Source organism: Scyliorhinus canicula, chromosome 17, assembly GCF_902713615.1.
Source record: "Scyliorhinus canicula chromosome 17, sScyCan1.1, whole genome shotgun sequence".
NCBI classification, from domain to species: Eukaryota; Metazoa; Chordata; class Chondrichthyes; order Carcharhiniformes; family Scyliorhinidae; genus Scyliorhinus; species Scyliorhinus canicula.
The window spans coordinates 16,636,913-16,650,621 of record NC_052162.1 but is presented as its reverse complement, the minus strand read 5'-3'; the positions used below and the strand labels follow the sequence as shown (position 1 = coordinate 16,650,621).

General features: G+C 49.4%; 1 protein-coding gene across 8 annotated transcripts in view; it reads left to right on the top strand.

Moving 5' to 3' along the window:
- The window catches only part of mtmr1b (myotubularin related protein 1b), a 78,700-nt gene that overhangs the window by 35,868 nt on the left and 29,123 nt on the right, over positions 1–13,709 (top strand). For all 8 annotated transcript variants that reach the window (XM_038774350.1, XM_038774348.1, XM_038774349.1 and 5 more), the window contains 6 exons: positions 941–1,024; positions 3,589–3,738; positions 7,366–7,554; positions 7,863–8,048; positions 11,189–11,395; positions 11,885–11,977. In XM_038774350.1, the coding sequence (XP_038630278.1) occupies positions 941–1,024; positions 3,589–3,738; positions 7,366–7,554; positions 7,863–8,048; positions 11,189–11,395; positions 11,885–11,977 (909 nt within the window). The remainder of the gene's footprint in view (positions 1–940; positions 1,025–3,588; positions 3,739–7,365; positions 7,555–7,862; positions 8,049–11,188; positions 11,396–11,884; positions 11,978–13,709) is intronic.

Below are 13,709 nucleotides of genomic sequence, written 5' to 3'. Positions count from 1 at the left end.
GCCTCCCCCTTGCCACTCCGCCCCTCACCCCTCCCCCTCTCGCCACTCCCCCTCTCGCCACTCCCCCTCTCGCCACAACCCCCTCGCCACTCCCCGTCCCTTCACCACTCCTCCCTCACCACCCCCCTCGCCACTCTCCCCTCGTCACTCCCCCCTCGCCACTCCCGCATCACCACTCCCCCCTCGTGTCTCCCACCTCACCACTCCCCCTTGCCACTCTCCCTCACCACTCCACCCTCGCCTCCCCCTTGCCACTCCGCCCCTCACCCCTCCCCCTCTCGCCACTCCCCCTCTCGCCACTCCCCCCTCTCGCCACAACCCCCTCGCCACTCCCCGCCCCTTCACCACTCCCCCCTCACCACCCCCCTCGCCACTCTCCCCCTTGCCACTCTCCCCCCTTGCCACTCTCCCCCCTCGCCACTCTCCCTCCTCGTCACCACTCGCCCCTAGCCACTCCCCCCTCACCACGCCCCCCTCGCCACTCCCCCCCTCACCACTCCCTCCCCTCACCACTCCCCCCTCGCTACTCCCCTACCTCCTAGCTCACCACTTATCCCACCTGCCTCACCACTCCTCCCCCTCGCCACTCCTCCCCCTCGCCACTCCTCCCCCTCGCCACTCCTCCCCCTCGCCACTCCTCCCCCTTGCCACTCCTCCTGCTCGCCACTCCTCCCCCTCCCACCCATCTCGCCACTCCTCCTTCTCCCCACCCACCTCACCACCCCCCCCCCCCCCCCACCTCACCACTCCCCCCCCCCCCAGGTGCAAATAGGAATATAGTAGTTATCGGACCAGTAGAAGTCCCAATTGCTGATTATTTATTGATCAAAGCAGATTCCTAATTAACCCCATGTGGCTGATTTTGCTCTAAGTTATGTTGATATGTTTGGTCATAACGGTCTGTCTTGGTAAACTGGTGTTTTTTTTTGCCCCCTTTCAGCCACTGTTCGCATTGAAATATAAGGAGAACTACCCTGTCCAAGGCTGGAAGGTATATGACGCAGTTGGAGAATATAAAAGACAGGTGTGTCATTCAGGTCCCTCCGTTCCACTACCTATTTTGTGTGATGTCATTTTTTTCTGTGTGAAGCACATTATCTAAACCTGATCTAATTGTAATTTTACAAAATTTGAGCCACCCAATTATTATTTTTCCAATTAAGGGGCATTTTAGCCTGGCCAATCCACCTACCCTGCACATCTTTGGGTTGTGGGGATGAAACCCACGCAGACACGGGGAGAATGTGCAAACTCCACACGGACAGTGACCCAGAGCCGAGATCGAACCCGGGTCCTCAGCGCCGTGAGGCAGCAGTGCTAACCACTGTGCTGCCCTGAGCCACCATTTTTGAGCTACAGATGGGAACGCGTGGGTTGAGATTCTGTCATTGCTGTTTTTCGTTCAGTTCTCGGTATGTGGCCAGGGATGCATTTATTGCTGCTCCTTGACTATCCTGAGATATCAGACTATACCATAGATGCTATATAAATGAAAGTTACTGTTGGCAAATCATGAGCTGTCCACTTGTTGAGGTTTTTTTTATTCATTCAAGTTGAGTGGACTTCGCTGGCGAGGTAAGCATTTATTTCCCATCCCTAATTACCCTTGAGAAGTTGGTGGGGAGCTGCCTTCTTGAACTGCTGCAGTCCATGTGGTGTAGTTACACCCACAGTGCTGCTAGGGAGGGATTTTGACCCAGTGACAGTGGAGAAAGGGCGATATATTTCCACATCAAGTGGTAAACGACTTGGAGGGGAACTTCCAGGTGGTGGTGTTTCTATGTATCTTTTGCCCTTGTCCTTCTAGATGGTAGTGGTCGTGGGTTCCTGTCCAACAACCCTTGATGAGTTCGTTCAGTGCATCTTATCGCTGGTACACATGACTGCCATTGTTCATTGGTGGTGGAGGGCGTGAATATTCGTAAATGGTGTGCCAAGCAAGTGGGATTTTTGTCCTGGATGGTGTTGGAGCTGCACTCATCCAGGCAAGTGCATTCCATTACACTCCTGGCTTGTGCCATGTAGAGTTTGGACAGGCTTTGGGGAGTCACAAGATTTCAAGCCTCTGACCTGCCCTAGCAGCCATAGTATTAATAGGGCGAGTCCAGTTCAGTTTCTGGTCAGTGCTAACCCCCAGGACATTGATAGTGGGGGATAGCTTGCTCGGCCAGTTCAGAGGGCTATAAGAGTCAGCAGTATTAAGTGGGACTGGAGTCACATGTAAGTCAAACTGGGTTTGAGTTGTTCAATGCATAACCAAACCAGGTTTTTTTTTAACAACGTAATTGGAATTGCCCCCGGTCAGTTTCTGCAACATTAATGTTTCCCAGATTTATTGAATTCTTGCATCAATATTGAAGGGAAAAACTTGGCATTAAAACTTTTTTTTCAAAGTTCCGATATATTGGATTCTGAGAAATACATGACTCTTAAGTGGCAATAGTGTAAATATATTATTGCACATGCATCTTTTTTCAATTTTTGTAATTCTTGATTCCGCAGTCACAGAATTATATTAGACCATAAGATATCAGAGCAAAATTAGGCCATTTAGTCGATCATGTCTGCTTTGTCATTAGATACGGGGCCCGAAGACTGCTCACAATATTCCAAATGGGGTCTGACCAGAGCATTATGCATCCTCGACAGTACATTCCTGCTCTTGTATTCTAGCTCTCTCAAAATGAATGCTAACATTGTATTTGCCTTCCTAACTGCCAACTGAACATGCACGTTAACCAGAAGAGAATCCTGAACTAGGACTCCAAAGTCCCTTTGTGCTTCAGATTTCTGAAGCCTTTCCCCACTTAGAAAACAGTCTATGCCTCTATTCTTCCTACCACACTTTTCCACATTGTATTCCATCTGGCACTTCTTTGTCCACTCTCCTAGCCTGTCCAAGTACTTCTGCATCTTCCCTGCTTCCTGAACACTACCTGTCCCTCTACATAACTTTTTAGCATCTACAAACAGCAACAGTGTCCTCTGTTACTTCTTCCAGATTGTTTATGTATATCCTGAATATGCGTGGTTCCAACACTGACCCCTGCTGAACACGCCAGTCACCCGTCTGCCATCCTGAAAAAGATCTCCACTCTCTGCCTTCTGCAATGGCAATTTATCTCATCCTCTATCCATGCCAGTATTGCTCCCAACACTATGGGCTCACCTTATTTGGAAATTCTACTAAGTCTAGCTCCTGTAGTCCGAGATTGCCCTGCTGCTGTGCGCATGCGTGGCTTGTATCTGCAGCAAAAGCTGCGAGACTTTACTCCGTGCTAGCCCCCTGCAGGGCCCAGATTAGTGGTCTTCTAAAAAACTCCACCATTTTGATGCCGGCGTGGGGACGTAGTCCCAATAATGGAGTATCCAGCTCAGTAGTTTTGACAGTGCAGCACTCCCACAGTACTGGGCACGGGTAGAGTAGGCCTTGATTTATGTGCTCCAGTCCTCGAGTGGAGTGAAGGACAAAAGGAAAGTGTGGAAGCACCCAACAGCTGTGGAGAGAGAAACCGTTCTGTTTTATTTTGATTCTGCAGTATTTTGATTCAGCCTTTTGTTTAAGCTCTCTTGTCATTTTTTTAATAGGGACTTCCGAATGAAAGTTGGACGATAAGTAAAATCAACAGCAACTACGAACTCTGTGATACCTACCCTTCGGTTGTAGTGGTGCCAACCAGTGTCAAAGATGACGACCTTTGCAAAGTGGCAGCATTCCGGACTCGTGGACGGATCCCAGTGAGTTTCTAAAAGTGTCGCTTCCACTATTTGAATCTCGCTTGCACTACTGCGCTCTGGAGCAATCACTGACTTTTGAACTTTGTTTTAATGAACCTGACACAGCAGCAGTTTCTGTAACCATTTTCTCTTTGAGAGCTACAATATCACAGCAGTTTGAGGGGAAAGGATTCTGGTCAATACTGTTATTAACTAAACAGTACTTTTTTTCCCCTCTCCATATGTACTGAATGATCTGTTGAGCTGCTCGCAGAAAAATACTTTTTACTGTACCTTGGTACACGTGACAATAAACAAATCCAATCCAATCCAATCCATCGGATCTAAAATAATGACTGATGACTGTTTTGTGACTGCTGTGACTTGTGGGGCGCTCCAGGGGTCTCAGCGTTTTACATGTTATATTAACGACTTGGATGAAAGTATTGAGGGCGGGATTCTCTCAGCCCGGGGCCAGGCTGGATAATCCCCGCGACTGGCACGAATCCGCCACGCCACCCCGACGCCGGCACGCGATTCTCAGTGGAGAATTGGCGCCATTGGCGCCGGCGTGGTTGCCGCTGGTCGGGGGCCGCTACACACGACCGGCCCGCCGATTCTGGGCCTGGGATGGGCTGTGCGGCCGTCGTAAAAACACAGAGTCCACACCTGCTCTCAGCCGGCGGGAACTCAGCGTGGAAGGGTCGGGGGCGGCCTGTCGGGGTAGTGGGGGCGGGAGGGCCTCCAATGTGGCCTGGCCCGCAATCAGGACCCACCGATCGGCGGGTCATCCTCTCTGGCTGGCGACCTTCATTCTTCCGTGCCGGCCCCTGTAGTCCTGCGCCAGGTTGCGTCGGGGCTGGTGCGTTGAAGGAAGCGACTGCGCATGCGCGCATTGGCATCGGTTCGCGCCGGGATCAGCAGCTGGAGCGGCGTTAACCACTCCAGTACCGTGCCGGCCCCCTGTAGGGGCAGAATTGCTAATCCTGAGGCCATGTTGACGCCGTCGAGAAACGCAACGCGGTACTGGTACTGTGAAAATCCCCTAGTCCCCACATTCCGGCACCTGTTTGGGAACACTGAGGGAGAATTCAGAATGTCCATTTCATCTAACAAGCACGTCTTTTAGGACTTTTGTGGGAGTCAACTTCCCCTCTATTAAAGTAAGGATCCCCTCCCCCTAACCCCTCCCCTCTCTCCCTCCTACCCCCTCCCCTCCCCTCCCCTTTCCTCCCCCCTCAGCTTCCCTCAGCTCACCATGGGTGGCACAGTAGCACAGTGGTCAGCACTGTTACATCACAGTGGCAGGGTCTCAGGTTTGATTCCCGGCTTGGGTCACTGTGCAGAATCTACACGTTCTCCATGGGCGGAATTCTCAGCTCCCGGGAAAAATCGGGAGCCGAGTTTCACGACGGCCTCAGAGGCCGCTCCTCGCCCCCTATTCTCCCCTCCCGGCGGGGCTAGGAGCGGCGCTCCGTAACTCTTGGCCGCGGGGGCGTTGCGCCTAATGACGTCAGCCGCGCATACGCAGGTTGGCCGGCTCCAACCCGCCCATGCGCGGCTGACATCATGACGCTGACGGCACGAACCCGCGCATGCGCGGTGGCCGTCTTTCCCCTCAGCCGCCCCGCAAAACGTGGCGGCTTGATCTTGCGGGGCGGCGGAGGTGAAGTAGTGCGTCCGATTTGGACACCAGCCCGACGATCGGTGGGCACCGATCGAAGGCCTGTCCCCTCCCGAGCACAGTCGTGGTGCTCTTTCCTTGCTAGGCCACCTACAAGCCCCAAACGGGCTTCTCACTCCCGTTTCACGACGGCAGTGATCAGGTGTGTTTGCCGCCGTCGTGAAACGGCCGCGAACGGCAGGCCGCTCGGCCCATCCGGGTCGGAGAATCGCCGTCCGCCATGAAAAACGGTGAGCGGCGATTCTTCTGAGCTGGGGGGGGGGGGGGGGGGGGGGGGATTGCAGGGGGCGTGAAATTTGTCAGGGGGCCCTCCCGCGATTCTCCCACCCGGCATGGGGAGCGGAGATTCGCGCCCCATGGGTCTGCGTTGGTTTCCTCCAGGTGCTCCAGTTTCCTCCCGCAAGTCCCGAAAGACGTGCTGTTAGGTGAATTGGACATTCTGAATTCTCCCTCTGTGTACCCAAACAGGTGCCGGAATGTGACAACTAAGAGGTTATCACAGTAACTTCATTGCAGTGTTAATGTGAGCCTACTTGTGACAATAATAAAAATTATTATTATTAAACTCTCACTCTGTTAAGGTCGCACTCCAGTTTTTTGAGACTTCCTGTTTGTTAAGAGATTTTGTTTTTAGGTGTACATTTTTATTTATCATAGTCACTTTTTTGTATCTTTTGTGTGTGCTTTCCACTCCCCGACCTGCCCATTGTTCCTCTGTGTGTCAGCTTGAAACAAAATCCAGTGGCTTCTCTATTTCACAGTGGCTCTAGACTGGTGACACAGTAAAGGAAGCCCCCAGCTGCTGAATCCTTGCATGAATGACTGCTGGACATTGCAGAGAAAGCACTGTGTGCATGAAGTGGAGCTTAACTTAACATGCAAGTGCGTGCACACATGCGCACACACACGCATTCTCTGAGGCTGGTGAGAATGAACAGAATGTACTGTTTAAAAATAGGCTGCTGTTTGTTGGTGCCATTATAGTCTGTTTACATCAGTTGAGCCTTGCCAAAGTTTTGCTGGAACTGAAGGGGAGATTGTCCAGAAAGTACTGGAGAGCCGGCGCAGACACGATGGGCCAAATGGCCTTCTGCGCTGTAACAATTAGTGATAATTTAGTGCATTGAACCTGGGAGTATTAATTATTTCTCTGTATGTTCGATCAGATTTGTCTTTCTTACCCTGTCCTTTGAACAAGTCTTCTCCCATTCATTCTTAGAGAGCGAAGTATCTTACATCAGAACCAATATGCTCACAAAAATTACATCTGCCACAATATTGCACCACCTGTAGCCCTGCACTCCTCTGAAACTTTATTATCTGGCTTTGCCACACTATAGCCAACTACTCTAAACATTTTGCTTACTCAACTCTTACCCTCCACCCTGCATGAACTCCAGTTTGACTAAACCCTGCCCTCACAAATTAGCCGTAATCTTATTGAATGATGGAACAGGCTCGAGGGGTAAAATGACCAACTACTGATCCTATGAATCCCCACCCTGTGAACGGTAGCACAGTGGTTAGCACTGCTGCTTCACAGCTCCAGGGTCCCTGGTTCGATTCCCGGTGTGGGTCACTGTCTGTGCGGAGTCTGCATGTTCTCCCCGTGTCTACGTTGGTTTCCTCCAGGTGCTCCGGTTTCCTCCCACAGACCAAAGATGTGCAGGTTAAGTGAATTGGACATTCTGAATTCTCCCTCGTGTATCCGGACTTCGTGGGTTTCCTCCCACAAGTCCCGAAAGACGTGCTTGTTGGGTGAATTGGACAATCTGAATTTTCTCTCCGTGTACCCGAACAGGTGCCGGAATGTGGGATTTTCACAGTGACTTCATTGCAGTGATAATGTCAGCCTGCTTGTGACAATAATAAAGATGATTATTATCAAATACATGAAAAAAAAGTACCCTCAAACACTGAATATGAATGTAATTCTGTAAATTCTTTTTCTACTTGTTCTTCAGGTTCTATCATGGATCCATCCGGAAAGCCAAGCGACAATTACTCGGTGCAGCCAGCCAATGGTAGGGCCGAATGACAAGCGGTGCAAGGAGGATGAGAAGTACTTACAAACCATAATGGACGCCAATGCTCAATCTCACAAGTTAATCATCTTTGACGCTCGGCAAAGCAGCGTCGCAGATGCCAATAAGGTGCATGTTGTGGAAGTTGCGTTGGGAGTAATAAAGGTGGCTGCAAAAAGACTTTTTAAAAATAAGGTGGTTAGAAACTTGGAAATCCATAAACCGCTGATGCAGCAAATTCAGATTCCATTGCATTTGGGTAATGTTGCATGTCGGGCAATTAACTGAGATAGAATTTCAGCTATTTGTAATAATCATACTCCATACTCATTTACTGCAGTCCTACATTGAAGTTAGTGTAATTGAACATAACATTGAAGGTGTCTTTTTGCTTTTCTTCGTCCATTGATATTTGCATTATTGCCACTTTCTTTCAGGCCAAAGGCGGAGGCTATGAGAGTGAAACTTCCTATTCAAACGCAGAGCTTCTTTTCCTGGAAATCCATAATATCCACGTCATGAGAGAGTCCCTGAGGAAACTAAAGGATGTTGTTTACCCTGTGATAGATGAGTCCAAGTGGCTGTCAAATATCGATACAACTCATTGGTTACAATACATAAGGGTGAGGCACCTAGAGTTCGGTATCTATTTATTGCCACTGGATGTAACTGGTCTCCTGGAGTCTCGTAAAATTGAATCAATCCAATCTGTGCAACCCTTGGAAGTCGCGATTTGTCGTTCACAATTACAGGACATTGTTTTAAACTGGAAGTGGGGTGTAATATTGACTGTGGTTAGAGTAGGAAAACTGAATGTTCAATTTGCAACCCCTTTACCTCCTAGCTTCCTCCCTCTTCCCCCGGTGCATTGCTCACCTACTGTCATTTGTGTCATCGCCTTGTTGACGAACATCACTGGATTGCCACCGTCGAATCACATTGGGGCATGACTACCAGATACCCCCCCAACAAACTCAGCAGAGCAGTGATTAGGAGCAGGCAATCCCTACCAACCCACCCCCACCTTTCCTCTCCTGAGGCAACGCATTCAATCTTGATGCTGCGGCCTAAGGAGTTAACTGATTTGTGTGCTTCAGCTCCAGACGGGATATGCAGGGGCCTCTGGTTTTATCAGTTCTATAACTGACGTAGAAAATGAAGAACCAAGTCTCAGGAGTACCTAATCCGCAAAGAAGACATTTGTGTTCTTCTCTCTGGGTAATGAGCTGCGCGCGGCAGAGCTTTTCAACTTGGGCAAATGTGTCAACCAAAGCAGGAAAATTGGGTGGCCTTGCTCATGGGCAGAAGGAGATGTAGAGACAACTTGAGTGAGCTCTTAATCCCCTTGTCCACTGAAAGTTCTGCCCCTTCTGTGTTAAATGTGTAAAGATAGGCAAAAAGATTGTTTACCCAGCTGGGGTGGAGGGATAGCAGCTTTAAGGGGCATCTGCAATAATTAATATAGAATAAAGGATGCCTCTGGGGCAGAGGAGGTTAGAACCCCACCTTTCAATTGACTGCGCTTCAGGCAGGGTCAACCTGTCTTAAGAGAAACCTAGTTTCCCGAGGTAATTGGATCCCAAAATTGAATTGTCGTCTTTGACTCCCAAGTAGATATCAGTCTGAAAGACCTTTCCAACAGCAATATACTGCAATTGTTGGTGTCTTGAACTGGAAGTTGTAGGTTTGAAGGGAGAAGATCTTGGGTCTAAATTCTGATGGACATCATAATTTTGTCATTGGAAAGTCTTACAATTGAGACTAATCTTTTAATGCTCTAAATTTTCACAGTTGAATCTTTGACGTTAAAGATTAAACCCTTTCTCTTCCTGTAATTCTAATTATTTCCCTTCCCTTGTACTTTTAACTTTTCTTGAGGGAATGAGATTCTCAGCCTGCACGCACCTTCCTGAATTTCCAAATGCTGCCCTTTGGCAGAAACATTCAGACGTGTACATGGGAAATTGGGACTTCTGTCTCTCTTTTTCTGTGCTCCATTCTTTAAAAGATGATTTGGCTCTAAAAGGAGGTCACGGGGTCACTATTTTATCTTGACCATCGCTCATTGGATTACCTTCTTTCAAAGTGGAGAGATTGCTTTTGAGAGTTGTAATTGGCCCCAGTCAGTGCTGTGACTGCACTGTGCTGCTCTGAGCAACTTTGACATACACAACATAAGGGTTCAGAATATCGATTCTATCAAGGGTATAAACATAGGCTTGGGTCAAATTGCCCCACTGAGTGTAACACCCTAACCTTTCCACTGAGAATAGGTACTAATGGCCCTAGCTGCAAAGTTTAAATATATACTGATAATTCCTATTAGAATATTTATCATCAACAGTGATACCCTATAACCATAGAGATCTCTGGGATGAAAGCCCATCCTTCCAGCAATGCCTCCTTGTGAGAGCAGTGTAAACCCTTGCTTAGCAAAAATTATATGAATATTCTGAAGCATTAAGTAAATGTCTTTTAAATTTAACGGGCTGGATTCTCCGCCCCACCGCACCACATTTCTGCCCCGACCCACCGGCGGGATTCTCCGTTACGCCGGCCGGTCAATGGGGTTTCTCACTGTGGGGCAGCCCCACGCCGTCGGGAAACCCCTGGGCTCCGGCAAAACATAGAACATACAGTGCAGAAGGATGCCATTCGGCCCATCGAGTCTGCACCGACCCACTTCCACCCTATCCCAATAATCCCTCCTAACCTTTTTTGGACACTAAGGGCAATTTAGCATGGCCAGTCCACCCAACCTGCAAGTCTTTGGACTGTGGGAGGAAACCGGAGCACCCGGAGGAAACCCACGCAGACACGGGGAGAACGTGCAGACTCCGCACAGACAGTGACCCAGCATGGAATCGAACCTGGGACCCTGGGACTCGGCCGAGGTTCACGGCGGCCTCGGAGCCCGCTCCCCGCACCTAATTCACCCCTACCCAGGGGGGCTAGGAGCGGGCCTACGTCTTTCTCGGCAGCGACCTCGTCGTGCCGAGAATGACGCACATCCGGCGCATTTGTGAAGTCATCCGCGCATGCGCAGGTTGCCGGTTCTAACCCGCGCATGCGCGGATGACTTCATGGCGCAGACGGCACGAACCTGCGCATGCGCGGTGGCCGTCTTTCTCCTCAGCCGCCCGGCAAGACGTGGCAGCTTGACCTTGACGGGCGGCGGAGGGGAAAGAGTGCGTCCGTTTTGGACGCTGGCCCGACGATCGGTGGGCACCGATCGCGGGCCTGTCCCTTCCCGACCACAGTCGTGGTGCTCCCATCCCAATCGGGCCCCTAGATGCACCAAACGGGCATCTGCCGCCCGTTTCACGAATGCAGTGACCAGATGTGGTTGCTGCCGTGTTGAAACGGGCATGAAGGGCCGGCCGCTCGGCCCATCGGGCTCGGAGAATCGCCGTTCGCCGTGAAACGATTTTTCAGAGCGGGGGGCGCCAGGGGGGCGTAAAAATGCCGAGAGAGTGCTGCATTGTCAGAGTCTTTTGGATGGGAAATTAAACTGAAATCCATTTGCCTGCTTGCGTAGCCATAAAAGATCCCAAAGCACTCTTCAAAAAAATGACGTGGAGTCCTACTGGTGCCTCCCCCACCCTGCAGCCAATCCCACCAAAAACAGATCATCACTAATGGACTTAATTAGGAGCGATGGAAATACAACTATTTTAATCAATTTTTGCTAAGGTCTTCCCTTCAGTGCAGTCTTGGCCTTGGCACATCTTTCGTTAACGGGCTGTCCTCTGTTCTCTCCCAGATCCTTCTAGCCGGAGCAGTTCGCATAGCGGACAAGATTGAATCTGCAAAAACCTCAGTTGTGGTCCACTGCAGTGATGGCTGGGATCGGACATCACAGCTGACATCTCTGACCATGCTGATCCTCGACAGCTACTACCGAACCATCAAGGGGTTTGAAGTGCTGATTGAAAAGGAGTGGCTAAGTTTTGGACACAGATTTGCAGTCGTAAGTAACTAGAGGACAATAACACAGTTAGGAGCAAGCGAGCCTGACTCACTTTGCTGATTTTGTCATTTAAAGCGTGTGAATTTTACAAATCTAGAATTGGGTTGAAGTCTCACTCCAAAGACTTGAGCACGCAATGTAGACTGACACTCCAGTGGAGTACTGAGGGTCTGTTGCAATGTCAGAAGTATCATCTTTCAGGTGAGACGTTAGATGGCCTTGTCTCCCTCAGGTGGGTGTAAAAGTTCCCATGGCAGTATTTCAAATAGAAACAGGGGACGTTATCACTGGACAATATTTATCCCTCAATCAACATCACCAAACACAATTATCTGGTCATTATCTGCTGTTTGTGGTATAGTTTAGTAGCTGCATTTCTTACAACACCAGTGACTATGCTTGAGTTGTATTTAATTGACTGTGAAGTGCTTTGGGGTGTTCTGAGGTTGTGCAGTGTTCTATAAATACAAGTCTTTCTTCCTTGTCCAGAGAATAGGGCATGGTGACGAGAACCACGCCGATGCTGACCGATCGCCCATCTTCCTTCAGTTCATTGACTGTGTGTGGCAAATGACAAAGCAGGTAGGAGTTTTCTTTGGACAACTGCAGCAGTTGATTTGTTAGTATCAAGTAATAGCAGTATGTGTACCTTCACACGTACTGCCTTCAGTAGTAGCAATTCCGAAACAACAGATTGTCCATTCATTTTGTCCCATTCCTGTTTGTGGGAGCTTTCCATGCTGGGCTCTCACATTTCCTACATTACAACAGTAACTTCAAAAATTATTCACCTGAGGAAGGAGCTGCGCTCCGAAAGCTAGTGATTCAAAACAAACTTTTACTTGGACTTTAATCTGGTGTTGTAAGACTTCTTACTGTGCCCACCCCAGTCCAGTGCCGGCATCTCCACTTCACAAATACCGTAAGGTGTTTTGGAAGGTCCTGAGGTGGTGAAAGGCAATATATAAGTGCAAATCTTTCTTTCTAGCACGACATAGTAGCTGAGCTATCACTGGTGCATTGTGAGGATCTTGTTTCTCAAACACTCATTCTTTTCAATGGCAGTGTTTCTTTGAATCGTATTTCAGCCACCTGTGGGTGGCTGCAGGCTTTACAGTGCTCTTTTTAAAATGCCGATTAAATTCCCTCGGAGGACGAGTAAATGCCTCCATTCTTTTCTGTTTTCCTTGTATGTCATTTTTTTTGCGTACCCTTTCTAGCTTCCTGCACAGGTAAATTCAGAGTTCTTCAATTGTTACGTAATGCAAGCTGTAGAATCTATTTTAATCAGGAATACTAGATGTGAAACTCCATATTGTAGAGTTGCCCATTTTAAGGCTCCAGTCAACCTTAAAATCTTTATTTATTATTGTCACAAGTAGGCTTACATTAACACTGCAATGAAGTTACTGTGACAATCCCCTAATTGGCACACTCCGGTGCCTGTTTGGGTACAACAAGGGAGAATTCAGAATGTCCAAATTAATTTAACAAGCATGTCTTTCGGGGCATATGGAAGGAAACCGGAGCACCCGGAGGAAACCCACGCAGACACAGGGAGAACGTGCAGACTCCGCACAGAGTGACCCAAGCCGGAAATCTAACCTGGGACCCTGGCGCTGTGAAGCAACAGTGGTAACCACTGTACTACGTGATCTGTGAATGATTGAATAGAAATGAGGCCTTTTTTCATTAATCAAGTTATAATTATATGACCTTTTTTCCACTGAAGCCATGGGTGGAACCATGTGCCCACGCCGATGGCAGGTTTGATGGCAGAAGTGTGATGGGTGGGGAGCCTGCTCACTTAAGGGGCTCAACCCACTGCCACTGGTATTAACCTAGCGGCGGGCGAGGTGCTCGCCATGTGGGGAGTATGGCCAGCAACCCCTAGGGTTTCCCTAGGGTTCCCGGAAGGAGGGAGTCCTTTGTTTAAAGGCATTCAGTGCCTGATCGAGGAACCTGCATCAGCAGGCCTGCTGAAAGCCCCCGCCCCTCCGCTCTTATTGCTGAACAACCCCAACCCTCCTCGCCCACATGGGTCCCTCATCAATCCAAGACCTCGGTTGGGTGTAGTCGGCAGCAGCCACTTGGCGAAGAGGCTCTAATTAGCTGGGAGCTCTCAGTGCAGAGTTCTCCCCGTGTCTGCGTGGATTTCCTCCGGGTGTTATGGTTTCCTCCCACAAGTCACAAAAGATGCGCTGTTAGGTAATTTGGACATTCTGAATTCTCCCTCAGCTATCCGACCTGGGGCCAGAGTGTGGCGACTAGGGTTTTTTCACAGTAACTTCATTGCAGTGTTAATGTAAGCCTA